At 46.1% G+C, this 27,732-nt stretch overlaps 2 protein-coding genes across 6 annotated transcripts in view; one reads left to right on the top strand and one right to left on the bottom strand.

The window, feature by feature from the left end:
* The first annotated feature begins 248 nt into the window (after positions 1–248).
* CLEC20A (C-type lectin domain containing 20A) lies at positions 249–13,693 on the top strand. Its single transcript, XM_068537630.1, is given in 11 exon segments — positions 249–395; positions 397–637; positions 2,186–2,251; positions 3,906–4,271; positions 5,401–5,493; positions 6,289–6,386; positions 6,531–7,097; positions 7,150–7,591; positions 10,390–10,509; positions 11,441–11,526; positions 13,384–13,693. Coding segments are annotated over 11 exon segments (2,307 nt in total). The 3' UTR covers positions 13,465–13,693.
* A 144-nt stretch (positions 13,694–13,837) lies between these two features.
* Positions 13,838–27,732, bottom strand: part of RASAL2 (RAS protein activator like 2) — a 408,084-nt gene continuing 394,189 nt past the window's right edge. For 4 of the 5 annotated variants that reach the window (XM_068541303.1, XM_068541305.1, XM_068541304.1 and 1 more), the window contains 3 exons: positions 26,591–26,793; positions 25,238–25,325; positions 13,838–19,942 (listed from right to left, as the gene is read on the bottom strand). In XM_068541303.1, coding sequence (XP_068397404.1) covers positions 19,778–19,942; positions 25,238–25,325; positions 26,591–26,793 — 456 coding nt within the window. In that variant the 3' untranslated portion in view covers positions 13,838–19,777. Of the gene's footprint in view, positions 19,943–22,226; positions 22,306–25,237; positions 25,326–26,590; positions 26,794–27,732 lie in introns of those variants that run through there. The other variant, XM_068541306.1, reaches the window with a different exon arrangement.

Below are 27,732 nucleotides of genomic sequence, written 5' to 3'. Positions count from 1 at the left end.
GCCCAGGATGGGGCAGAGGGAAGGGGGAGATGAGAAACGGGAGAATGGGGGATTGAGGGAGCAGGTGAGGATGGCCAGTCTTTCAGGCCAAGAGAGCAGCTTGTGCAGAGGCCCGGAAGCAGAGCTGTGGTGCTGTGCAAGTGGAGGGCGGGAGGGGAGGGGTGGAGTGGGTTAGGAGAGGCTGGGGAGGCTGCCTGTGGCGTGGCCGAACACCCTGGATTTGGGAGTAGGGTACGGGCAGCCACACGATGACAATCTCTCCCGCCCCAGCCCTGCAGCTGACCAGTGACAGCAAGACCTTCTGGAGGGTGGAAGAGGAGCTGAGCTGGCCTGAGGCCCTGGAGTACTGCCGGCAGCGCCACACAGACCTGGCCGAGCTGCAGAGCACGGGGCGACTGGGGCAACATCAAGACCCTCTCTTCCCTCACCAGCAGCCCCGCGGCCTGGATCGGCCTCTTCTTCGACGTGCGCCTCGGGGGCCTCAGATGGTCCAGCGGCTCCACCTTCAGCGTGCCAGGGTGGAGCTCGCCGCCGTTCTTCGAGGAGGGTCTCTGTGACACTCTGTATTCAGTAGCCATTTTCCCCAGCCTGGGGGCCGCCTCGTGCACTGCTCAGAAGCCCTTCATCTGCTACTACGGTGTGTTCAGAGTCATATTCTGGGCCTGGTCTTCCTCCTAGGGTTTTGCTTCTCAAGAGTAAATGAGAGAGAGAGAGAGTGAGCGAGCATGGGTCTGGCTCAAGCCTTTCAGAGGGTAACTATCAGCTTAATGCTTTTTTGCTACATTCTTCTCTGCCGCCTTAGTTTCTATCTCTTCTGTCCCTCATTCCAAAGGCTCCATCAGAGAAATGGGTGTAAATCGGGGTAGTCAAAAAGTAAAATCTGAAATGTTCCACTATGTCCCCTCCTTCTGCCAATTAAGGATCTGGGGAAAGAGGAAAAAGAAAGGGAGGAAAATGGGAAAGTCAGGTTGGGGATCCATTTGCGTCTGTGAAGGAACCAGAGCAGAGTCCAAGGTCTCTCTCCTCATTAAGCGCGGGGTGGCTTTGTCTCGCAGGGCTGGGGGAATGTGGCACAGCCACTCTCTGGGAGAACCCTTGCTTTGGGGAGGTAGGTGGGTGCCCCTCTGCAGAAAAACCATTTACTCAGTGCACGTGGTGCCGGCTGTTGGGGAACGGCCCCCCATCCTTGCCCCCTGGCTGACTCCTCTCTGCCCAGGCAGCCCATGCCACTGACCCTTGTCTTACAGGTGCTGAGATCACATGGGGGATGGTTATAGACAGCACGTTCCTGATAAAAAGTGCCAATGTCTGCTTTTCTCTCAGTCAGCCAAGGCACACCCCAACTCCTCAAATAGGGGTATGGGGGACCAACCCGACGTGTCCCCAGTTCTCTGCACACCATGCCCGACATGGGGCCTTGAAATGTAGCCCAGGGTAGCCTAGGTTTGATCTTGCAATTCTCAAGCCAGAAAAGAGATTTTTCCAGGAGTGGTGAGTGTGCCGGGTTGGGAGTGGGAGTCCGCTTGAAGGAAGGGCTGTGTGTGCGGGGCTCTCCCTCACTCCCCCTGGAGTCTTTGGACTCCACCCAGACGCGTCCTAACTGCACCCACTTCTCTCCAGCTCTGCAGGTCCACACACCGGCACAGCTCTCCGTGGCGTCTGCACGGCCCCCTCCCGTCTGTTCTGTACAGAGTGAACTCTTAAAAATGTAAATCAGACCACTTTGCTTAAACACATTCAGTAGGTTCCCTTAGCACTTAGAATCACTTCCTTTTTGTAGCCAACCCAGCCCTGCTTGAGACCCTTGGCCTCATCTCCTATTTCTCTCCCTGGCCACACTGGCTGCTTTCCACTCCTCAAACACATGTGGCCCCTTCCCACCTTAGCTCTGCCCGGAGTATTCCTTCCTACCTCTTTGCAAGGCTGGCTCTTTCTCATATTCTCCTCAAGAACAAAGATCTTGCTTGTCTTATACCTGTTATTTTTCCAGGGCCTACCATAGTGTCTGTCACACAACGGGTGCTCAATGTATATATGTATTTATGGAATACACGTAGATAGGAACAAAGGAGCCTCTCTACCCTGGAGCTACGTTTCTCCTGGCTTCAACTTGGCGGTTCCCGGTGCCCGCGGAGCACGCTGGGCAGCCGCACTCCCGCCCCATAACATGTGGCCCGTTTCACAGATCCTGCCCTGGAGCCCCACACCCTCCTGGAACCGGCTCTCAGCCTGACCACCTCTCCAAAGCCAGGTGCACACCCAGGGCTCCAGGGCTCCGCCTTCCCTTGCACTTGTCCACCTGGGCCAGCTGGCTTCCCCCACCCCTGCCTGGCCCAGGGATCCCCTGGCTTTGCGGCCCGCAGGCTGACACCCAAGCAGAGGCTCAATGCTTTTGTTATTCAGCTGGCCCCGGGTTGGGGGGGGAGGAGCGGGGGGGGGGGGTTGGGGGAAGGTCTCCAACCAGTCCAGGCTGCATCCCAGTCTTCTGGTGCCCCTACCCTTAGCGGCTTGCGGGTGGGGGGCAAGGGCAGCACCTCTCCACAGTCCAGGCTCATCCACCTGCTGAGGGGGATATTACTGCCCTGATATTTTACAAAGCGTTTCTTGGTGTCTGGTTAGAGACATTTCAAAGGAAATTCACTCCTCAGCCTGCTTTGTAAAGTCGGTTTTCTGCTTGTTGTGGAACATGGCGCTGCGGAGTGAAGATAGCACAGGCTTCCGAGGAGGGCAGACCTGCACTTGAATCTCGTCTTGCCACTTAATAAGGCATGAGTTTGGGCAAGTCATCACCTCCCCGAGTCTCCCTTTTCTCCTCCGTAAATGAGGTTAATAACATCTGCGTCTCAGGATTATAGTGAGGATTTTAAAAGATGACGTGTGCGACACGCAAAGCTCAGGGCTGGCGAGGACTAGGTGCTTAAAAAAGGGTAGCTTTAAAAGACCAGTTTAGATAGGGAACATGAGGGAAATAGGCAAATCTCGACGGGGCTTCGGGGAGCAGGCATGTGTCAGAGAGCTTGGGAGGCCCTATTTGACTCTGAGGATGTGATTCCCAATTTTGCAAACAGAGGTGTTTCCTTTAACAGGTCTCTGGAATCAATCCCTCAGGTGGTGCCAAAGCACCTCCTTTCCAAACTTCCCTTGTTTAGAATCACAGATGCTTGTGTGCTGCAGATGAGACAGGCCTGGCCAGGGGCAGGGCAGGCGGGGGCTGGAGGTAGAGGCTGTGAGAGGCTGAGTCTTGGTCTGAGCTCCACCAGAAGTCAGGGCCACTGACCAGCCGGTGTGCCCCTCACCAGGCTCATCTCTTGTCCCTGGCTCTCCTGATGGTGTGAGCCTGAGACTATCACACACTCCCTCTATCCTACCTCAGCCGGGAGCCTCCTGAGAGCCCATGCGGCAGGCACAGACCCTGGAAACCACAAATGAGGCTGAATCCAGACCAGGATCGTCCCATCTCCCTCATCACCTCCCCGCAAAGTTTAACCCTACCGTTTAATTGAGTGTTTAATATTTGCACATGCTGTGGTAAATCATTTGTATACGTGGTTTCATTTAATCCTTTAAACGAAATACATTTAGGTACTATTACTATCCCTGTTGTACAGATGGAGAAATTGAGGCTTAGACTTGACTTGTAAGGCCATACAGCCAAGAGGAGAGTTCTTAACCCCTGCCTTTCCTAATGAATGGTCTTTCCCCCAGCTGCTGCTATGATAGCTCATTCATTCTCCCAGTCTGGTATTTAGTTTGCCTATAAACTTGTGGGTTTGATCAAACCTAACACCTGAGGATGGGGAACAAGGGCAGGGCCCAAACCAGGGCTCTGTCCTGGGGGCGATGAGCGCTGAGCAGGCAGAGATCCCGGACCTCAAGCCTGTGGTCTCTACATTCTTTGCCCGCAGCTGAGGTTCAGTTCAGCAATCTGAACTTCAAGCGATTTGACCAAGAAAGGAAGTGGCTGGCAGCTGTGTGGTACTGCCGCAGACACCACACAGACCTGGCTGACCCGCAGACAGTGACTGAGGAGACAGACAAGGAGGCCTTGAAATCCATCACGAGTAAGACTGAGGCCTGGGTTGGCCTCTACTTCAGTGCGGCCTCTGGGTCTCTGAGATGGTCCAGCGACGCGGGTGCCAGCGTCCCGACCTGGCTGCAGGTGCCTGAGTTTGGGGCAGGACTGTGTGCGGGTCTCCGCAGCTACTGGAGCTTCTCCCCCAGAATTTCTGCAGTGGCCTGCTCTTCCCTGAAACCCTTCATCTGCTTCGATGGTGCGTGACAGTCGTCCCCGCTGCCCCTTGACCCACCAAGGCTAGGCTGGGATGGGAAATGGGTTTTCTTGGCAGCCGGAGGTGGTGAGGATACACCTAAGGAAGTATTTCTAGATTCCGAGGGGAGCAGAGGTCTGGAACAGGTTTTAATTTAATTCTGGGGCATCTTTAAAGAATGGAACGCACCCCATCTAGCCTCAGGGCATCAGCAATTAGCAACAGCAATTACTTATTGCGCAATAAAGAGGTGAAAAGTGTGGCCTGTGGAATCAGACTTTATCACTTGCTAGAAATAAGGTGAGCGGCATCTTTGAGCCTCATTTCCCTCATCTGGAAAAAACAAAATGGTATTGATGCACCTCATAAGATGGCTTTGAAGAATGAATGAGAATAAATATAAGGGACCTAGTAGAGACCCTGGCACAGAGTAAGCACCCAAAAGATACTAGCTACTGACACTGTTGTTGTCACCACAGTCACATGGGAACCAGAGGCCCACCTGGTTATTCTGGATCTTGTGTGTGAAACGTCTCCTCAGCAACAGACTTCATCCTGCCTTGTCATTTCCATCTCTCTTCTCTTTCCTCCCTTCCTTCTTTCTTTCCTTCTTGTTTGTATCAGCCTTACTGAGATATAATTCATGTACCTTTAAAATTCGCTCTTTTGAGGTGGCCAGTATAGTGAGATTTAGTACATACCCAGGTGGTCCAATCAACACTACTAATTTTAAGACATTTGTATCACCCCCCCAATAAGAAACTCCTTACCCTTTAGCAGTGACCCCCCCCCCCCATTCTCTCACACCCTCATCCCTGACCACCACTAATCTACTTTCTGTCTCTGTGGATTTGCCTATTCTTGGCTGTTTCTTTTTGTATTCTGGATTTGATGAGAATCATGATCCTTATCTGTAAAATGGGAACAATGGTTCCTTGTTGTGAGAAATAAAGATTGTGAACATACCTGTCCTGTGACAGGTGCCCTCCTGAGTTTGGCTCCTGTGACGGAAGGCTGGTCATCAGTGTCTGGTGGGACCTCTCACAGGCGTGTCGCGCGTGGCAGACCTGCGGGTGCTGTGTCCCCCCTCATCAGCCCTGCCCTCACACTCACCGGTGGTGTTTTCTTGCAGGCCCCACCATTGGACACCGGGAGTCAGCAGCCCTCCCTCAGCTCTCCTACACACCCTCCTCAGAAGTGACCATGGGGACAACGCCCAGGCCAAGTACCCTCCCCTGTTTTCTGCTCTCTATGGGTGCTTTGAGCCTGTTCTTGGCTGGATTCTGGGGTCTCCAGGGCCTGGGAAGTGGAGAGGGTGGCCTGGATGCAGCAGCACAGGGTGGGTCCCATGGGATCCTCCCCAAAGGGCCAGGGAGGGGCCAGGAAAGAGGTGAACCAACGGGGTGGCGACCATGGGCCACTTATGGAGAGGGATTTCCCTGGGCCCCCCACTCTGCTGGGCCAGTTTGGAAGAGGAGGACTAGGTCATCATCAACCTCCTTCCTTGAACTGGACCACTGGATTTGCAGCTCCCAGGCCAGGGGACCCAAGAGAGGTTGTGCGGTCTCTCAGGTGAGGCGATGAGGGCCTGGCCTGGGAGAGAGACGGGAAGACCCCCTCACTGCCCAGCTGAGCAGTGCTTCTGACGAAAGATCATCAGAGAGGCCTCTGAGGTTCAGCATCCAGAGAGGGAAGCGCAATAGAGGGCCAGACAAATCCCTTTAAATTTGGGGCTTTTCTGGGAGGAGAGAAGATGAGAGATGAGTTGTGGGGACATGGCTGGGAATGACAGTGATAGTGTTGCTTCAGCATCTTTAAATTCCTGAAACATCTTCACAGCTATTGCCTCATTTTGCTTCCCATGAGGTCTGAAGCAAACTAGGATAATTGAGGGTAAAAATCACTGTTCTCCTGGCATCTTTACAGATTCCTACATCTGACAACGGTATTATTGCCTTTTTGAGGACACAGAGAAGTTAGGGGGGTTGCTCATAGTCGCACAGAGCTTTATTAATTCCAGGGACACAAGGAAAAGGCAGGGCCTGTTCCAAAGGAGCTGACAGCCAGCTGGGAAGAGGGCTCCTGACAGGCAGTGTTGCCTGTGTAGTCACAGGCATGGTGGGGACACAGAGAAGGGGATTGTCCCCCCTCCTGTAATTAAACGAGGATTTCCTGGAGGAGGTGATTTTGAAGTTAACTTGCAGAGGGAGTGGAGTGGGTCGGGGGTGTGTACCGCTGAGCGGGGAGGCCCCGGTCCTGCAGGGGTGGGGGCCCTGTGAGCTGCTAAGGAACGCGGCCCTCCCCCTGGAGGCAACAGATGAGGTTGAGAAGCGGAGGAAGAGCCTGTCTTCTGCTTCCCATCGAGGTCTCACCTGGCCCAGGCCGCACCTGGCGGGGTCAGGAGGCCCTCCGTGCTTAGCCCTGTCTGCGATGGGTGTGCAGGGCCACGCGCGGAAGAACCGCCCGGCCGCTGCAGGGCCCTGGAGCCCCGCGCACCGCGGTCCCCGCCCCGCACCACCTCCCCTCACAACACCATCCCCCGCTCCACCTCCCACCTCCCCCCCCCGCGCCCTTGGCCGCTCGGCGCAGCGGGCCCCACAGAAGCCTTCTCTCTGGCGTAGGGACCAGCGCCGGCCTCGCGCAGGGTCCGGCTGCGGCGGCGCGGGTCCGGCTGCGGCGGCGCGGCTCCCGCAGCTAGTCAGCCCGGAGCCCGCCGAGCTCGGGCCCCGCCCCCGCGCCCCTCGCGCTTCCGCCTCCGCCGACCCTGCGGCGCCACAGACCCAAGGGACGGCGGCGCTCAGCCCTCCGACCCACCTCGAAGATCCCTGGGTACGGCCCGGTCCCCGACGGTGGGCTCTCGACCCCGCCGGTCACCGCCCAGAACACGTCCTTCGGCCCCGTGCCCCCGGCCTCCACGCCGATCCCCGCCTCGAGCCCCGCGCTCCTGGGGAGCCCCTCTGTCCCCCAGGAAGTGACCGAGACCCCTCTGGCCTCCGCCTCGAGCCCTGCTCCTGGCCCCGCGCCCCCGGAGGACCCCGTGACCCAGGGCGGGCCCGGGACGCCGCGGGAGGACGCAGCGGGCCCCTCGCCCGGCTCCACCCGCGGGGCCTCGGCTCACCCGTGGGTAGCGGCGCCCCCCGGGTCTACCACGTCCAGCCGGTCCCGCAGCGCCGAGCTTCTGGGGACGGGAGAAAGCACCTCGGAGCCTTTCGGCTCAGGGAGCTCGGCTGGGCCCCAGACAACAACGGCGCGCCGGAAGGGGGTAGCTCCGAGCCAGGCCGCACGCCCGGAGACCCCTGGCAGCCGGCCAGAGCCTGAGACAGGTGCCCGCCCACTCGCGTCGCTGGGGGTTGGGGACACCGCCCTGGCGCCTGGATCTTCCTTTGGGGAGACCAAGCCCTAGTTTCCATGCCCCGGCCACAAGTCAGGGAGGTTGAGGGGGTGAGGGTATGTGCTGGGCCACATCTCCCGGCCCTGGGTGCATTCCAGATCACTCCATGGGGGATCCTAGAGCCAGTTCACCCCCCTCATCCTCCCCCTAGGTAATAATTTAGGGTGGGGCGATCTAGGGCAGAAAAACCTATCTTTGGCTAGAGGAGTCTTTCAGTCAAGGGTTGGAATGCTGGGTCTTCTACTTACTGTGTGGTCTTAGGCAAACATCCTAACCTCTCTGAACTTCATTTTTCTCATTTTTAAAGTGAACAAAAACACCAGATGTCAAGAGGTATCTTTCAGTGCCTGGCATCAATGAATGGTAGTTATTACTATTCTAATCTCAATTCAGTAGTGAAATGTTTAGTGATTCAGTCTCCCATCTGTCCTTACCTTATTCAATAGACAAGGTTGGCCTCAGTCTCATTTTATTAATTATAAATGATTATGAATGATCACAATTATGAATTATTAAGATTGTGAAATCTCACAGGGCAGGGGCTGTTTTATGTTTTATGCCTCTTTATATCTTTCCCAGGCCTAGAATAGTGTTTTGCACACTGGTAGATGATTTAATTCAACAATCATTTCCTGAGTACCTGTTTTGAACAAGGCAGTGGATACCAAGATGAGCAGGACCCGTTTCCTGTTTTTAAAAGAGCTTACTCTAATACGGGCTAATAGAGACAACCAGGACAGTTTAATTAGTGCTGCCGCAGAAGGGTGAACCAAGAGCCTTGGCAAGAAAACGACTCATTTATTCTGCCTGCAAAGGTGGTGGTAATTGGACAAAAGGTAATGGAGGATTTCATCAGGCAGCAAAGGCTAGAAGGTTCTTCCTGGCAGAGGGAACAGCATGGGCAAAGATAGGTAGATGTGGAAATATGTGGTTTGGGAAAGACAAGCAGTCTGATGTGACTGGAGTGTCGGTCACATATTTGGGAAGGAAGCGGCAAGTGATGAGGGGAAAGAGCTAGACTGAGGCCAAATTCTGAAGGACTGGATCCTGCAGTCAGCACAGCCATCAGAGGTTTTTAGCAAGTGAGCAAAATGGTCAGCTCTGTAGTCAACAGAAGCAAGGTGGTTTTAATGACATGGGGCAATGCCTGTATCAGGATGCTAAAGGAAAACAGATGATTCAACGTTATACATATAACACAGTCACAATAATGTTGAAAGGAAACATCAACCTATACTTGGGAAAAAAAGATTGGAAAGAAACGTGTGAAAATGTTAACAATGGTTAAATTCAGGCAACAAGAATATGAGTGTTTCCCCCCTTCTGTGCTTCTGGATTTTACAAACTTATTCATTTCACTGAAGAAATGTACAATGCTTTGGGTGGAGTAAGAAGAGGGCACTTTGGAGAGGAGACACAGGAAGTGCATGTGTGGGGAAAGACTTGCACGGTCCGGGAGAGTGGAACCGAGGCCAGATCTGGAGCAGTGGAGCAAGGAGGGACTTGAGGGGAACTGATTTTACATCCTTTGCAAGTGACATTAATTGAAGAAATATAAATACAAACACATTTTAAAAAATGCTCAGCTTTGTTCACTGAATCATAGCAATGCAAATTAAAAGCAAGATGCAATAAAAAGTTCTTTGTTTTAACTTAGCAGTTTGGCAAAGATCTGGGGTGATAATGCTGATAAGAATGTGAGAAAATCAGCACTGTCAGACACTGGGTAGCACAGTAAACTGGTGCTACCATTGCAATGCCTGTTAGTTCCAAAATGTGCATACTCTTTCATACAGAAATTCTACCCTTGGAGATTTATTAAGGAAATAATAGTACAAGGTGCACATACACATATATACGTGTCTTCCACACACAGGTTGTTTGTTGCAGCATTGTTTATTACAGTGAAAAACTGGAGGCAATCTAATGTCCATTGAAAGCAGATTGATTAAGTTATGGTACATTCAGTGAAATACTATGCAGCCTTTAAAGGGAATAAGGTAGATCTTTACGCATTCAAATTAAAAATTCAAGTGTGTGAAGGATATTCTATAGCAAACTATTAATAGTGGTTGTCCCTGGGTCAGGGGAGGGGATACTTTTGCTTAAATATTTTACAGTAATATACCACAAGAACAATATGGTTCAAATATTCCATATTTGAAAAAAAAAAAAGACATCTGCAAGGCACTGACAGGACTTTGGTGACTGAACGTGACAGCAAGTGAGAGGGAGTAAGGGAGCAGCTGGAGAGCCTCAGTAGACGGGCACCATAAAGGGGGTGGGGAGGCTGCTGGGGGAGGCTGAGCTTGGTTTTGGAATACGTACTTTGAGTTTGAGGTGCTACGCCTTGATGGAGAGGTTGGGGGTTCCTGGGTGCCATGGTGGCGGCCCTGTGTAGCTGGCAGACTACATAAGGGCACTGGGCCTCTTGGGGTAGGAACTACTGAAAATAAACACTCGGTCCTGAGGAGGTATCTTATAATATTGCTAAGCCCCACAAATCCCGGTATCATAGACACTTTATGAGAGATGATGATGTAGCTACTGGGTACATAAGCCTACGGAGGTGAGTGAAGGATTGGCAGGGACTGAGCGTCCCACCCCGGATGGTTTCTGCAGGACGGTGGCTGCCCGTACCTGTCTTCTAGCTCAGGGGCGGTCACCAATCTCAGACCACCTTGCTCCTGGCTGTATTCGCAATAACTCGTTTATTTTCCCCTCTTGTAGCTGTGACCAGTGAAAGGAGTGGCACCGATATGACAGATGCAGCTACTGCCACTCAGGCCCAACATTTGAGCTCATCTAATCACCCAGATGCTAAAGAAAACACTCCAACACCAAAACCAGGTAACTGCTTCTGGTTACCAAGTTCCCACTCTTAACGACCAGGCATTTATATCTGGACAGCCACCCCTTAGCGTAGGGCGCTCAAGACCTTTTTGTGAAAGACAGCCTGAAATGGGAAGGGAACAAGGATGAGGATCCTAGAGTTGGTTAGCTCCCTGGCGATTGTGAAAGCTCGGGGGGGGGGGGGGGCATGTTTCCTTACTTCAGAATCTCCTCTTTCTCATATGCAAAAGGGACGTAGTAAAAACGACCCTGCCTACATCACAGGGTTGTTTCAAGTACCCAATGAGATAATTATGCAAAGGTACTTTATAAACTATAAAATGCTGTACAGATACAGAGTAGTCCTATTATGAGGCTGTAGTTCCTGTGATTACAGCGTTCATGGCCGAAGGCTGAGCCTGTTTATAGGCTCAGAGAACTTGAGAGTTTTCTGGGGTACAGCTGGCCTTTACACATGTGGGTCCAGGGGAGAGGTGAATATTTCCAGCATGGTGTGGGATATTTACTCAACAGATTTATTAAAAGGAAGAAGCAAGAATTCCCTGGCAGTCCAGGGATCGATCCCTGGTTGGGGACCTAAGATTCTGCAAGCTGCGTGGCATGCCAAAAAAAAAAAAAAAGAAAAGAAAAAAAAAGGAAGAAGGAAAATACTGAGGAGACAGAAAAGAAAATAATTGTCTGAGGGTGGCCAGGATATGGGAGGAGAGCAGTGGTTACTCCACTCATGAGACTCTTTCCTGTCAGCTACTAGCTGGTTGTGGCTGAGCATGTTTCTGTCCAGCAGTCTCTTTCTTCTTTCTTTCTGAAATCCTAAATCACCATGTAGCATCTATGGTGTCCAGGGGGCACTCCTGACTGCCAAGAACTTGAAGTTTTCCAATGGCTACGAGATAATTTCCCCTGAGCCAGGGAGTACTTTCTTTTTCAGGGCAACTCTTTGGAATCCTGAAAGCAGATTTTCTCATCCCAGTTCTGATGAACCCAGAAGACATGAAAGACCAATTTTTGAGTGAGGTGAGACTTCTCTGTCCTCTAATTTTGATCAGTCAGGTGACTTGACAATGCAAAGCAATCCTGTCGAAGCCAATACAGGAAGAGAAAAAGCTTTGGAAAGTTAGCTCATCTGTCCCCATTGTCACCATCCTGGCTCATGGTGACAGGTTGGTTCATGTGCTCAGATCTTTTCTTACTCTCTCCATTTTTCCTGAGCTCTTCAAAAAAGTCAATACAGTATAGTCAGAAGGACCTAAATTTGGGTCTTGGCTTTGAGCTTATTAGTTGTGTGACCTTGAGCAAGTAACTTAATCTTTCTGAGCCTCAGTTTCCTCATGAATTAGGAACAACAGTACCTAACTCATATGGCTGGTACTATGACAAAATGAAATATTCCATAAAAAGTGCTTAGCAAATTGTCTGGCACATAGGCAGTGCTCAATAAATCTTAGCTATTATTATTATTATCAAATTATTATTCTGAATATACATTTGTTCCAGGCTTTTTTTTTCCTCTTGTTTTTTTAAAGTATTGTGAGATGAGAGATTGTGAAGAGGAAGAATTATTCCTAAATAATTGTGACAAAAGCCTCAAGCTGATTTTTGAATATGACCTAAAGGCACATTTTTCAGTGATATCAGATAATAATCATAAGATGTCAGAGCTAGAGAGTTCCTCATAGGCCATATAGCCAAAACCATAATTTTACAGACAAGGAAACTGATTGGCATTAATCTGGTAGCTTACTGCAATTTACTCATAGGCCAAAGAAATAGCACCCAGGCAATTCATTCTAAAATCTCACAAACTGAAGTCTCTAGGAAGAACAGTGTTGTGTGTGTGTGTGTGTGTGTGTGTGTGTGTGTGTGTGTGTGTGTGTGTGTCCGTGTGCATGCATGCACAAATGCCTGCCAGGTAGCAGGGAGGGAACTGGAGAGCTTTCGGTGCATTTTGCTGTTGAAGGACAGGTGCAAATGATGCAATTTGGCATCTGATAAATTTTTTAGTAAAAGTTCAAGAAATAAGACTGCAGTGCTGAGTATTAAGTCTACAAAAGTCAAGAACCGTTTTTTTTTTTTTTTTTTTTTTTTGGCAGGGGAGGGTTACCAAACCAGAAACCATCTACCTTTTATTTTAAATTAAAACCAATAATGGGAAAATTGGGGTCAAGATGGGGAATTCCAGCTTCTGGTCACTTTTGTTGGAATATAGCTATCTCATATTAATGGAGAGAATTTCTACCTCACAGATATAAAGGATGGAATTGGTGGGGACAAGGTAGAGTATATTATCAGCTTTAGTAGCATTTACTGATAAAATTTGAAATAGGAGGCAAACAAAACACCTATAGCCAACTTATCCGAGTTCCATGGATGGGAACAGAGAAAACATTGTAACAGACACTCACGCAGTGCTCAAGAGAGAGATATGGAGTAGTGGCTGTTAACCCTATCTTAACTTAGAATCCCGTGGGGAAGGTTAAAAAAAAAATCCTGGCCCAGTCCTTAGAGAGATTCTGTTTAATTGTTCAATGGTGGGTCTAAAGGGGCATCTCTACTCTTATTTTTTCAAGATCCCAAGTGATTCTGATGAACAGTCACGACTGAGAATCCCTGATTGTCACTCGTTTTAGTCTCCTTTGTCATTAAACTTTTTCTGTGTGCTGGGGGTGATGGTGGTGACCTAACAAACTTGATTTCTGTACTTTCCTATTGGTGAAGGTGCTAACGACAAAAGGCAGGTAGCTGCAGGGAGGCTAAGAAAAATAAAGGATATGGCTGGACATAAAGGGTAGATGGGTGGACAGTTAAGGGCTCAGATGACTAGGAGGTCACAAGATAGCATCAACAACAGTTTCTCTCTTTTTGATGTTTCAGATCCAAGAAGTCTTAAAGCTTACATTAGGTCATGAGCAATTCAGATTGAAATGGGTTGGCTTTGAAGTAAGCAAAAAATAGCACACGTCTACTGTGACCTGGAGTCTCCTCACACAATTTTCTCTGGATTTGGAGTGAATTTTAGTTTTTTAATTCTTAGTAAAACAGGAGTAGAAGTCACTAGATATGTGAAGAGGCTAACTGGTGGTATTTCAGACCTATACTTAGCCTTGTAAGAAAACTACTTATGAGACCTGCATCCTGGGGTTTTAAAGAATGAAGGTAAGCAGAAGATGGGGGTATTTGGAAATAACCTCGAGAATTACAAACAAACAAGAACAAAAAACCCCAACTAGACAACAAAAATCCTGAAACAAACCACATTAATCTGTTGGGGAATTAAGAGAGGATAGTACTGGTCTGGAGAGCTGAGTGGGGCCATACTTTCAATAAAGTGGAGGACATTTTCTTCACCAGTCACAAGCTAGTGAAGAGATTTCCAACTCTCCAGAATGAGGAGCTCTCTAAGGGTGTTATTACAATACGATATGTGTTAATGCTAGCTCTTTGTCCTACAGCTGAATACTTTTTACCTGTAAATTGGGAAATTCTAAGACGCATTGTTCTTAATGTTAAAATATACCTTCAGAATAATGTTCCTGCATACATTTTATTTCTGGTTTTTCTCCAAGTGTCCTAATCACCCAGATAACATGCTAGAAGTCAAACAGTAATATGTCAAATACAGTAGCAACTTTAGTCTGAAATGTTTAAAGTTAAAGTTTATTTGTATTCTTTGTAGGAATATCAATAAAAGACCTCAAACGTATCTATATCTGTACATGTACAAGAACCGTCAAAAATTATTCACAGAACAAAAATAAATCTTCTTTTAGAACAAACCCAGGTAATGAAATGCAGATATGGATCTCACATATGGAACAATCTAAGTGCCACTAGCACAAAAATATGGCTTTAAAAATAAAATAAAATCTTGGGTTTTGTTTTTCTAATGTGTATTTCTCTTTCTTGAAATAAAAAATAAATTATTTAGAGCTATCAATCATTGTAAAATAGTCATGTGTATTAACACACTCTTATTAAGGCCCTGGAGATGAAAAACAAAATCAAATTTAGAAGTTCCTCACAGGTGTGATTCAGGTTAATGGGCTGCTGTCTGCTTTGAGTTAATTTTAGTGTTAACTAGGAAATGTCTAAGCACCAGTCAAAATTTAACCTGTACTATTTATTTCAAATCTTCTGCAGGATAGTGGTCAATTAGTATTTAACCTTTTGGTGAACTGGGAATTGAAATTTTTCCCTTGGGAGTTCAGAAGTGACATAAATATGACAGTTATTCTTAAATATTTGTAGCCCCACACAGATGATCGAGGCCCCTAAAACACAGCTTCTGTGGAAATCTTTCTACAACAGATATATCTGGTTTTAAATCCCAAACTAAAACATTTCCTAGGGAAAAACAAGGGCGCTGAAAAATGAGAACTGAATAGGAAATTAAAATGCATGCTGAAATCTGGACACAAACGACCACCTGGCTTTCCTTGGGTGGCTCATCGCCAAGCCTTGCTGGGTTGGTTCCTCAAACACCTGAGGATTAACTGATCAGGAACCAAAGCTATTTCTTTCTGTATCCTACTGTCACATCAGTGATATTCAACTTTCTTTCTGTGACTCCCCAAGGTATCAGTAATGATATCTAGGGTTCTTGAGACAATGTCAAGCCAAATTTCAAGTCATTTTAACTTATATATACATATAACACATATGGTACATTTTAAAGAGGAAAGAACCACTGTCATAAAATCTAACAAAGGAGAGCATAAAATCTAAAAAATCTCAAGGAAGTTTGGGAATCACTGCTCTATAAGATGGATTAACATTCAGAAAAAGGAAGCCCTAGGAATTGTGTGTTTTGTGTGGGTACCCACATGTTGTCTACAGAAACGGCCTTTCTATATATCTATGTATTTCGAGATTGGGCAAAGGATATAAATCCTCCTGTTTCCTTGAACCGTTGGGCTATGGAGAAGGCTGCTATGCATTAGTCCCCTTTTGGATCATGTATCTTCCTCAGGTTCTTTCACTCCTCATAAGATATTTATTCTATCTCATGCAAATTTCATCACTTTTGTCCTTCCTAAACTCAAGAGCATTCATAACTGGGTCATGGCAGAATGCTTCTAGGACTAATAACAATCACTCAAACACAAAAAGAGATTCTATTTAAAAATTCAACACCCCAACATATCTTGCTTTTAAAAAAACTAGCAAAATAGGTCCTTTCCATTGACATATTGATAAAAACAAAGTATCCCAAATTCTTGGCCCTCAGGTAAGGGGTGGGAAGGCAACTATTTACTGTTGAAGCGAGCAGGAGACTTCACTATCAGACTTGAAAAAGGGAAGGGGAATGGAGAAGAAAGCCCTTTTGGTTTTCCATAATCTGTAGAAAGTGACCCTCCCAAAGGTGAAAACACAGGGAAGGTATGGTGTGGGCTCCAGAGCTGCTGAGTCAGGCCCAGTGACAAGGCTAGTCTGGTGTCAACTCTAGTCAGGGTCACATGGGCCTTAGGTAAATCCCAAGGAGGGTTCCTTCCCCAAGTTCAGTCCCACAACCAGCCTTCTCAGAAAGACCAAACTGGACGTAACTGGAACTAAACCTAGATGGAAGGCAGAACAAATTGTAATCAAACTCACTTGATGGCAACTGTCTTGCTCTGGGGCTTCCAAAAAAGAACTGCTCTCAACCCAGTGTACCTCTGAGGACACAGTGAGAAATGAGGGTCAGTAGAGCTACAGATCCATAAATAGACTAAGATCTAAAAAGCTTTACTTTTAAAGTCAAGTTAATTCTCAAGGGCATACAGCAGTCGTAGACAGGAAATCCTACTTTTTCTTTCACTGTGCAACACCATTACAGGGAAAGGTAAAGGTAGAAGCAGACTAGAGAAAGCTAATTCTGACCAACTCAATGCCAAGTGAAAAGGCAACGTTACAGCAGCATGATTACCTCATTTTACCACATTTCCCTTACAACAGACTGCCCTGGACCCCAACAGTATCTTGGTGATAGTGCCTGGATCATAGTAAGTGCTCAAGTGTTTGTCATTGTTACCTAGTTATAATCTCCCCTCCTTCACGGCTTGTATTGCAGAGACTCAGGTAATGTGATGACTTGAAGGAAATGTTACTCCTTTTTGCTGCTTCGGCTCAGAAAGCTTATTGCTCCAGTGAAAATAAAAGGAAAATATAAAGCTCTTTTCCTAAATCCTACCAACATTGTCCTTGTTAATGGCCAAATCTGGTTGTCATCTGGACAAGCATTTTGCAAGCACTTCACCGGAATTCCAAATTCCATTCAGCCTTGGTCTATGCTGCACCCCACCATGTGGTGATGTGTTGGGTGTTACAAGGAGTGCAAGACATGCTATCATAATCCACCCACTTCTCTTCAACCATACACCTCCTCCCAGCAAGAGAGGTATGCACTTATCTGGGCTGAAGAAAAGCCAATTAAGCAATACCTCCATAAAAATTATCAGCTGTTGCTGACTTTTTCCATACTTAAAAAAAAAAAAAATCTTTCAGAATAAGTTCTATAGACTGCAGCATTCTCTAAAGAAATACTCAGAAAAATATTCGGACAGGAATAGGTTCAAAGGATAATCTAAACTTTAACATCTGGCAACTACACTGAACTCCTAGCTTACCTCTAATTTTATTATTTGTTTACTCTTTTCTCTTCATTCAAGATAACCTGATAATAGAGGGCTGCATAAGCTATCCAAACATTTGGGCATCTAATCTTCCAAAGTAGGCAGCCCTCTAAGAAGCTCCCATAATGCTGACAAGATGTACTGCATCCATCAAAAACATATTTGATTTTGTGTCCCCCAGCCCTCCAATATAGTTTATCAGTCCTCTGTCATCCGTAACCACCACCTGAGACCTTCCAAACCTCAATGTAAGACATCACCCATGTTACATACTTAAGGCCACTGAAACTGACCATTCTTTTACCAGGTTTTCTGAAGACTTTTATAAAGAATGGCTAGAGCTGAAAATAGCCACAAACAAGAACAGACCTATGTTTACATACCCTGTCCCCAAACACGAAGCACTGCTTCAGAACTGGTAATGTTTCTTTCCTATTAAAATAAGTCATTTGGCCACAGTGTGCCCTCAGCTTGGAGGGAAGAGAGAAGAATTTGTAAAATAATGATCACGGGTCAAGAAAATACACAAGTGCCAATACATGTGGGCATGAAGTCTGCAGATCAGATAAGCACACTGGGCAGCTCCTGATTTAGATCTCTGACTGGCAGAAACAGGAGTGTTACGAAGGGGAAATGTTTGACAAGGTTGTGGGCTGGGGACCATGGTGAGGTTGCCGAGATGCAAGGCCCAACACAAAGACCCACCTGAGGGCAGTGCTTAAGAGGTCAGAATGCAAGCCTGGGGGTGCGGTGGAAACGGAGGCTTGGTGTCTCTGTCGGGGCTTCACCCAAAAGGGGACACAATAAATATTCTCTCCTCTCCTTATAAGTATTCTGTTATGTGGAAACACTCACTCCAGGTCTATGGCTTCCTCAGGTGGTTTTTTTTCCCCCCTCCTTTCTCCTTTTCCTTCTTAAAAAAAAATTCCTTAAAGTTTATAATTTCAAATAAACATCATTAACTTACTTGAGAAATGTTGTTGCTTTCTCAATATAAACAATTGCTTAGATCTTGCTTAAAGAGATTCTAACCCCTTTAAACATTATATCCAACAGCATAGAAGGCAGGAACTTTTCCTATTTGTGCAGTTATATGTACATATGTGTGAGTATATGTGTATATATACTTGTAAATATAATGTCTGTTTAACTTGTAACATTCCATACTTCTGAAAATCAAGGTTGCATTCAAGATGACATTTCACACCTCTGGAAAAAAGGAAGTAACTTAGCTTCCATGACTGTTTCTGTCCTACAATAAATCTGTCCTACAATAAAGCCAACGATGACAGCTAGTGAAACTGGGTTATTATTGCCAAATCTACAAAGAGCATGGGAATAACAGCTGGAATGTGCTGTCCTCCCACTTTTAGTATTTTATTTTTCATTAAGAGTAATCATGACTTTTAAGAGAGCAATGCTTCAGATTTGGATTTCTTTTCCAAATTTTACTGAGGGGATTAGAGGAAGAAGCAATTTAAAAGTTAAAGATTGAGATAAAATTACCCTGCCCAGAGATCTGCTAGTACACCGGGTAAAATCTTTATCCCAAACCAAAATTATAACTTACAAATAGAAAAAAAATTTTTGATAGGAAATATTCAGAGATTCCTGCCATGGTATGGTATGGTTAGCCCTTTTCTGTATGGAAGAAAGGGTGTTTATTTCGGATGGCTTATGGACAGCGTATTTGAATAACCTCTCCAGGGGAGAGTAAACCCTGTTGGTGTTGACTGCTCCCACCATGGGGGAGGAAAGGGCAAGTGGGTGTGAAGATGCAGATGGTTTATAGAGACACAAGTATTTATAGTTTTGTAAACTCTAAAGAGGAAAAAGAACACCCTTTATTACAACTGGGGTAAAAAAAAAAGCCCCCTATCTAAAATGGAAAATTCCCGTCTGCTACAGACAGAAGGAAATAAACATCAACAGGAGTTCAATAGAAATCACTCCTGAAGTCCAGTTTTGATACAACAGCTCTTATCTGTGTCCTCTGGAACAGTGTATCCACAAATCAGATAGCTGTCCATCCAGAACCAGTCTTGGTTGATCAATGGGATAAACTGTTGTGTTTGGATCTCGGTATTTGCATGTTTTCCTAAAGGACAAGGGAACCGGAGTGGGGTTTTTAAACTGGCAGAGGAATCCCTGAAAAATTCATTCTGACAATGTCCTACTGCGGTCTGTGTGCTCTATCAGACAGACACGTGGTCTCTACCAGCTGAGCCGCCAGGCTCATCTCTCATTCACATGTAGCTCCTACTTTGACTCCTCTAACAACTGCAGTGCTTTCAACAAGAGGACAACAATAATAAAAATAGCAATAATTAAAAAGGTAATCTACATTATTAACTTCCTTTGGGTATATTACAGTGGTATTTTCTGTACATGGCCCAGAACTAAGTTCCCTATGTACACAGGGATGGGGGGGTGGGGTGGGGGGGGCGGGGTGGGGGCGGGAGCGTCAACCTTGGAAGTCTTAGCCTTATGCCCTGAAAGACAAGGTTCCTTTCTTCATTGGAGAGTTGCTCGCCACCCTGCTGTTCTGAAGTAGCAACATTCTGTAAACCTGGTGTGGCTGGGGAGAGGGCTGGGGATAGGAGAGCGGGGGCATTTCCTTCTGTCTCCTCCCACAGTCTGTCTATTCACAAAGCCCGTCAGCAGCTGCTGTTTTTGAATTCACCATTCTCCGTGATGGAAAGCTTGGTGGGGTTGGTGGGGGAGATGCCATTGCGGACCTGCATGCTGTACCGCTCCTTCACTTGGGTCAGCGCACTCATCAGTCTGGTGTTGGCCGAATCCAGCGACACGATCCGTTTTTCCTACAACACACCAATCATGGCTTTATTCTGGCTCCATGCAGGCAACTACACCGTAATATTCTACTGAATGACTGTTCTAATGCTTTCTATCAAACAGCAGTACACATGATGCTTCCCAGACAAATGGAACGTCTCTGCCTCTTTCTGCACCCTAGTCAGGCCAGCTTCCCCTGAGCCCAATGGGTCTGTGTTTATTTTCTCTCTTTTTTCCTTTCAGCATAGCAAGATTTGTTATTAATCATCCCTTGGGACCCTAGGACATCATGTAAAAATGACACCATGTGTTACCTCGGACTATGAAACAGAGGTGTCAAGCTGCCTTGCTGTATTAAGTACTTTGGGTCAAAACTAAAACATGGGGATTAGGTGGCAAAGAAAGAAGCACCAGAGGTTTCATTTCACAGAGGAGAAGTGCATGTGATCTATGGGTTCTTAGACCCCGAAGGGGTCACATCAGTCACATTTGGAAAGAATTCACATGGTGCTCAAAACTGAAACAATACATGGTGGCAGTTTATAGTCACCAACAAAGTGAGGATGCAACAGCAAGAGGGGGAGAAGCAGCCAAAAGCTCAGACCAAGGAGTTATTTGAATATGGGAAGGGAGATGTGGCCAAAGGGGGATGCCAGAAACATAACACATGAAAACAAACAGAGAACACAAGCTCCTAGACTCATTCCAGCTCAGAGGTACTCCAGGAAAGCTACCCAATAAGGAGACTGCTTTCATTTTACTTTTGAATCTTGGGGGAAAAAAAAAAAAAAAAAAAAAGGCTTAGAACCAATATTTTGGAACCAAAGACTGTTGAATACACAAAAAAAACCAAGAGAAAAAAGAGGGAAAAAATGGCAATCTAGAGAAAAGTAGGCTCATCTAAATTAAACAAAAATAAAAATCATCCCATCAAAATATCAGTCTCACAAAGACTAGGAGAGAAATCCTAATCTTAGCTTCAGCAGCTAGGTAAATCATCCTAGAACCTTTCCTACATGAAGTTGCCATTTTTTAGAAAACAAGTTAACGCTGAGAAGGACAGTCTTTACCTACATCTATGATATCAAAAAAAAGGAAAAAAAAGCATGTGAGGAACAATCCCCAAAGCCAAAAAGAGCTTTCCTACCCAGGGAGTGTTTTACTCGGGGAAAAGCATGGTAAGGCTAGTCATGGTCAGGTTCAGAGAGGACATACAAGGGCTGAGGGTTAGATGCTATTCCTTGCTGTTACAGCATAGCTCCACAGGGCCGTGAGCAGCACTGCTGTGTCGGAAACGAGCTGCCCAAGGATGCAGAGTGAAGACCACTGCCCTGGGGGGAAATTTAGGTAAAAGCATATGCAACAATAGCATCAAGTAAGGCTTCCCTTTAATCTCCTGCTTTGGGGGTGGGGCGGGGATCTGTATGGCAGCAGGGCTGGTGGTCACAGTTTCAAAAGTATGAAAAAAAACTAGCTCACACTTGTTATTATTAACATTTTTTTTTCCTTTCCCTGATGGAGCACTCAGGTGGTACGATACAAAAAAATCAGCATTATTAACTAGCCCCTAATCTAGCCTAAGATGCTTTTTACTTTGGGAAGGTAACTTGTTTTAAGGATAAGCAAAACTCAAAGAAAGAAAGAACTACAAGGCTTTTAAAAAAATAATAATTAAAAAAATTACAGCCAGTGGAATTTACTGGGATAACAAGTATAGATCTTTTAAAAGTCAGTAAGTAAGGGTTGGCCAGTGGTTAACAGGAGAAAAGGGGTGGGAGCCAGATATGATGTTTCCCCCTATGGTTAGAAATGATCTCTAAGCAGAAAACCTGGTAATATCTAAAAATGATTAAAAAAGAGAAGATATTTTAGTATTAGGATAAATTATCATGCCTCAATTCTAAGGAGTGCAGGATTCTTTAGGGTTGATCCAAAGAAATTAGGCATTCATGAAAAATTATTTGATTCTTAAAGGGTCAAAAAAGGCTGAGAATGATTGTATTTATTTATTTCCTGCAAGAGTAACAGCTGAAGTCAAGCAGCCCTTCTACTAAACAGTTGAAAGTTTCCAAGTGGAGAAACTCCCTTCTGTAACTGCCCCCACTGCCAACCTTTCAAAGTAAAACAAAAAATAAAAGAAAAAAAAAATCAAACAGGGACTTTTGAAAGTCAAGTTCAGTTGGCAAAAGATGGCCTTGACTTCTCCATTCTGCCTGGATTGAATGGCAAAGCAATCTAGTTCCTGCCTGACAGGAAGGATTTCAAGTGTGGGGAGTGCAGGAGCTGGAATGTGTAGGAGGCCAGTGTACCGGGCCAGGGCTGGGAACTGCTCAGCTAGAGAATGGACGGGTTACTTGCCTGTTTGCATAATCTCATCTCCATTTATGACCTGTAATTTAACACAGCGGAGATATCACTTGCAACAGTAACTAGGCAGCTGCTTGCTTCTCCTAGGAGGAAGTCCTCCATCTGAGTCACATGGAGAGATCCTGGGGGGTGAAAGGTGGCACAGCCCCTGGTCTGACGTTTAAGAAATGGTCCCTTAGTACCATCACCAGGATCTCCATGGTGCTGCTACAAGGCCCAGGACAGGGTCACCAGGGGAGTACTCATCCTCTCCCGGTTCCAGTGGAAAGTGGCTGACCCCGGTGGGGCCTTTGGAGCATAAACTGACTCGAGGAGATGGAGAGGCAGGGTTCAGGGACCAGCCTTGTCTGTAGGGGCACAGGGCTGCTGAGAGAGAAGATGGAAACCAGTTCGCTGGGTACCTGACCTGTCCTGTTTTGGGAAATGTTGGGCCCATCGCTAGTATAAGGAAAACAATTCATTTCAGAAATATTTTTTAACTGCCAGTGGCACCAAGGCAGATGTCAGGGACATAAAAGTATGGGTTCCCTCGCTGGGAAGCTTTCACCCCCAAACATGTCCTCATTCTATTAAATAATGCCAGAAGGGCTGCTCTGCTCCATCAAACACTTAAAATGTAAGATTTATCCTTTCAAAGGAAAAGTCATTTGTTACAAAAGACACTAAAGGATTTTCATAGTCTTTTGCTAGAATAAGATTTTAATGTATCAGTGAGACAACAGCTGGAACTGGGAAACCTTCCTTTTAAGGAGATTATAATTTTTTAAAAAACTAGTTTTAGTGTTTATCATCTGTGCTGTGCATGGTGCAGTGGTTTTCAAAATGTGGTCTAATGGATTCTCCAAGTGTTCTTTAGGGATCCATAGTGAGCCTCCAGTAGAAAATTTATTATATAGTAATAAATTTAGTTGAGAGAAGCCCTTGTTCTTGAATGGTCAGCAGGAGCAGCTGGAAAGCAATCTATGGAAGGTATCTCTGGTTCCACCAAAATAGTCCACAGAATCAAACCATTTGAAAACCACTGCCTGAAATATGGACCCAAACTGTTATCTAGTTTAGCCAGACCACAAGTCTGACATTGACTGATGCTTTGAGGATAAGAGTTCTCCCATTCCTGAATGGTGACGCCCTCGTGTTAACTGAGAGAAGGTCCTTACTTTCCAGAGTTTTTGAGCCCTGATGAACCTGATTCCCTCCCTTGCTTTCATCTTCTATGCCTATGACTCATGCTTCATACCTGGTCATCTTACCCTAGATGTCAAAATGGGGGGCAGGGGTGGGGTAGAAATCTTCAGAAGCTAATGATGAGGTTGTCTTGACAGGCAACCGAGAAAGTGGAAATACTATATGCACAGAGCCACGACTACGACACCCCCAAGCTCCCTCTGCTTAAGACTGACACGGTTTTAGACAAGCTGAAATTATTAAAACGGTCTGTATGATCTCATTAGAACTAAAATCTATTCGGGTGTAGTTATGAATAGAACTCTCTCTGCTTTACACCGTCATATTGAAGATCCCAAAGTGAACACTTATCAACACTTGTTTTCCTGACTAAATTGCCTTCTTTATCCAGGCTGTTTCTCTGAAGCCTCTCAGATGAATTTTTACAGTGTGTCTGTCGAGAAGGCCTTGTCTCTGCTACCCTTCCCTCACCTACCTTGGGGACACCTAGAAAAGTTTAAAAAATGGACCAAGTAAGAACTTTCTTCTGACTCTTAGGAGGTCTAAATATCCAGAAACTGCAGAGTTCAGGGGTCCAAAATATTCTGGGAACCGTGCTGACGAGAGAGCATGACAACTCACACTCGACTTCCGGGTCTCGTGTATGTGAGGGAGTAGGAGGCCCATGACGCATTCTTCCCATGGCTGCGCTTTCAGCCTTACTCCCAATTCCTTTGTAAAATAAACCCCATCCCATATTAGCCCTGTCAGGAAACTAGACTGGGGGTAAAATGCCTGTTTAAGAATACTGGGGGCTCTACCATAGACTGACTACTGGCTGATAAGGAGAGAAGAAAGTTGGACATAAAGTCCTTGCTCCCATTTTGATTTCAGAGCTTAGGGAAATGATATGGTACTTAAGGGTGAGAAACGCGAACCTGGCTGGGTGGTCTTCAGGGAGGTGATGCATTCAGTGGCCAGACCAGCCATATCCAAGCTGCACTGCCGTTTGTTATTTGTTTCACTCTAAGAAATACAACCATGTTTTGCACTGATAAAATGAAAAAGGAATTAGAAACATTTCCTGCCTCCTGGGTTTTGCTCTGATCACTGACGTGAACCTGGGAGGGGGTGCTCTTGGCAGTGGTCCGTCATGCCATTATTGTCACAGGTAGAAGCTGCAGCGAGCAGAGGCCCAGGTTCCGATTTCATCAACCAAAAGAGGCTCTCCAAGCACAGCGCCAACAGAGAAGGGCAGCCAAGCGAATCCCAGGCATCAACGCCAAATCCAGAACCAAAAGAATAACAAGGAAGGGTACCCTTTCACCACCCTGTCTTTCCCCTGCAGCTAGACTACTGTTTGGGGCCAGAGGCTGATGGCACAGTGGACGTGACTGACAAGACTGTGAACATCATAGCCAAGCAATGGTCAGTGGAGGTCACAAGCCAGAGACATGCAGTGTACTTTTCACAGGTACCCCCTTAGAGAATGCCCTCCTTTCCAGAAGGAAAGAAGTAAACCCCATCATGCACTAGGTTGAGATTTGTCGAGCAACTGCACTAAGCACGCTAAAACTTTGCTAGGTTAACAGACTTGTCACCAGTAAAGGAAAGGAAAGGAAAGGTCATAGAGGTCACAAAGAAACTCTTTTACTCTTCAAAAGGTAATGCTGAGAACTTTCCAGTGACCTATTGTCCATCATGTGCCTTGGCATTTGCAAGGGGTGGGAAGTCAGGAGATAACTGTTATTATAAACAAGTGCCTTCCACTAGATTAAGAATCTGCTTACCTGTGCATCAATTATTTTTTGCTTTGCATCGATAACTGCTTGCATCTCAGCATGATCCTTCTTCAATTCCTCTTCCACAGCCATTAGCCTAGAATGGGGTAGTAAGGAGAGATCAACATCTTCAAGGAGAGAGCTGGCTAACATAGAGGACAAGAAACCCACACTCAGAACAGCTCAGTACTGCCACTCCTTCCTAGTACAAGATCTGCAACCATGCTCTCTATCTTCTCACCCACCTTAGAAGAAGACATCCAAAGTTGATTTCTCTACTGGGACTGGATTTTCACCTCCTCTGGAATAGCATTCCCACAATTATCATCTCCCTCTTTTCTATCAGATCCTTTCCTCAGCACAACTTATTTCATCTTAAAATAGCAAACCAACCCACAAAAACCAAACCCTCTCTTAATCTTGTTGTCTTGTAACAGCTGACCTTCCTCTTCCCCTGAACAGCTCAGTTTCCTCAGAGCATACTCTACACATAGTAGGTCTACTTTCTTTCTCATCCACCATTCACATCTTAACCCCCTGATGTTTAACTCCATGAAAAGCCTCTCGGTAAGACTGCTAAATACTTCTGTGCTGCTAAAACAGCAAACCTTCTCTGACTTTAAGTTACTTGACCTGCCTACAGCATTTAACAACACTGAAGCACAGTGGTCATGAGCATGGCCTCTGGGGCTTGACTGCATGGCTTCAAATCCCAGCAGCGACACTAAGTGACCTTGGGCAAGTGACTTAATGAATTTGTTGCCTGTTTCTTTATTTGTAAAATGAGAATAATAATAATGCCTACTTCAGAGGTTGGCATTAATCAAATTATTATTCACAGATTAAACAAATTTTATCTGTAAAGTGCTTAGAAAAGTACCTGGCCCATAGTAAGTGCTATGTAGCATTTGGTAAAATTGCCCCCTCCCTTAGCCTCCCTTGGACGTCCCTGGCCTTCTCCCTTAATTCTCTGGCCCTAAAGACATCCCATGAAACTCCCTTCCACCTCTCTGGGCTTGTTCTAAAAAACTAAGTTAGCCTTGGACGTTGAATACGTACATTTTTAAGATTCAGTTTTCCTCTGAGACCTCTCAAGGGAGTCACTGAGTTTTAGTTTTTTCTAACCGTTACAACTAAAGGAAAATAGACTACCTCTATCTTCAAAGGAAGTGCACTAAGGTCTCACATTTAGAAAAGCGAAAGAGATATAGTCAGCCGTCACCTTTGTACCAAGTACCACAGAGGACACGTAGAGTGGAAAATGGCTTTTGCTGCCATTGCCTTAGGATTCTCTGGGTCATCGTCCCACCTCTTCGCAGCCCTAGCTACCCAGCCCACGTCCACCGCCAGGCGACCTCTAACCTGCTGATGATGCTCTTCATCTGGCTGTCCTTCTCCTCCTGCTGCCTGCGCAGCCGCTCCTCGCTGTCCTCCAGCCGGGCCTTGTACTCCAGCAGCAGCTTCTGCATCTGCTGCTCCTGCACCAGCAACCGGCGCTCATACTCCTCTAGCCGCCGGCTGGACACTCGCAGGCGCTCCTTCAGTTTCGTAATTTCCTGTTCGTACTAGAGCAGAGGAGAAGAGGCGCCACAGACAAGGAGAGAAATACTGGAGTTACGCTGGTTTTAGTCGTTAGTGATTTATTTTTTACGAAAGAAACCCTAGGCAATGGAGCTGGAGGCTGCCTGAACTGCCATCCCACGGGCTGCTGATGTTCTTTAAAATTATCAACAGGAATCACTTAGGGGCTCTGCCCACCTCCTAAAATTACATTTTTCATCTTACCTTGGCATTCCAAATCTATATCATTTATGTATCACTCTCCACATTAAACCACCAGTTCCTGCAAGCCACATCCAATCTGTGACGGTATCAAATGGGAGCAGGAAAAAAAAAGATCAAGCACTTAGAAGCCAGACAGATAACTTAAAATAAGCCAAAAGCCAGTGGTCTACATGAGAAAAGATTTCTGTATCATCACCTGTACTGTAGGATCTCTGACATGCCTTCACTCATCAGACTGCCATTCTTTCACCCTACTAGAGCCAGCCCTTTAGAGAGCAAGCAGCACTTCCATAATGTTAAGTTACTAAACCAATAAATAGAATTTTATGGCTGCTTTCTCCCCAGCTATAAAAGCGTAAACCATTCAGGTCACAAGCTCTAAGCAAAAGGCCTACATGTTCTCTGGGGCTGATTAATACTGCCGCTTGGCCTATTTTCATGATGTCGTTCATCTGCCCAGTTTGCTACTGCTTGTTGGAACACATATGTCTGTTTTCTCACTAAAGCTTTATATACATTTATATTCACTAAAGCTTTATATAATTCAATTGGTTACGTGGCCCTTTCTTGTACTGAAGCTGCTGTGGGTTGGGGTTTGAGTAACTGGAATGTCAAATTTCTGGGTGAGGCGAGAAGCATTAAGCTTTCTTGTATATGGCCTATTTAAATTCATTAGTAATTAATGATAAATCTGTATGCTGCTTTGTAAAATGCAATGT

The sequence above is a fragment of the Eschrichtius robustus genome, chromosome 3, assembly GCF_028021215.1.
Source record: "Eschrichtius robustus isolate mEscRob2 chromosome 3, mEscRob2.pri, whole genome shotgun sequence".
NCBI lineage: Eukaryota > Metazoa > Chordata > Mammalia > Artiodactyla > Eschrichtiidae > Eschrichtius > Eschrichtius robustus.
The sequence above is the reverse complement of the archived record's forward strand: the minus strand, read 5'-3'. Positions and strand labels throughout refer to the sequence as shown.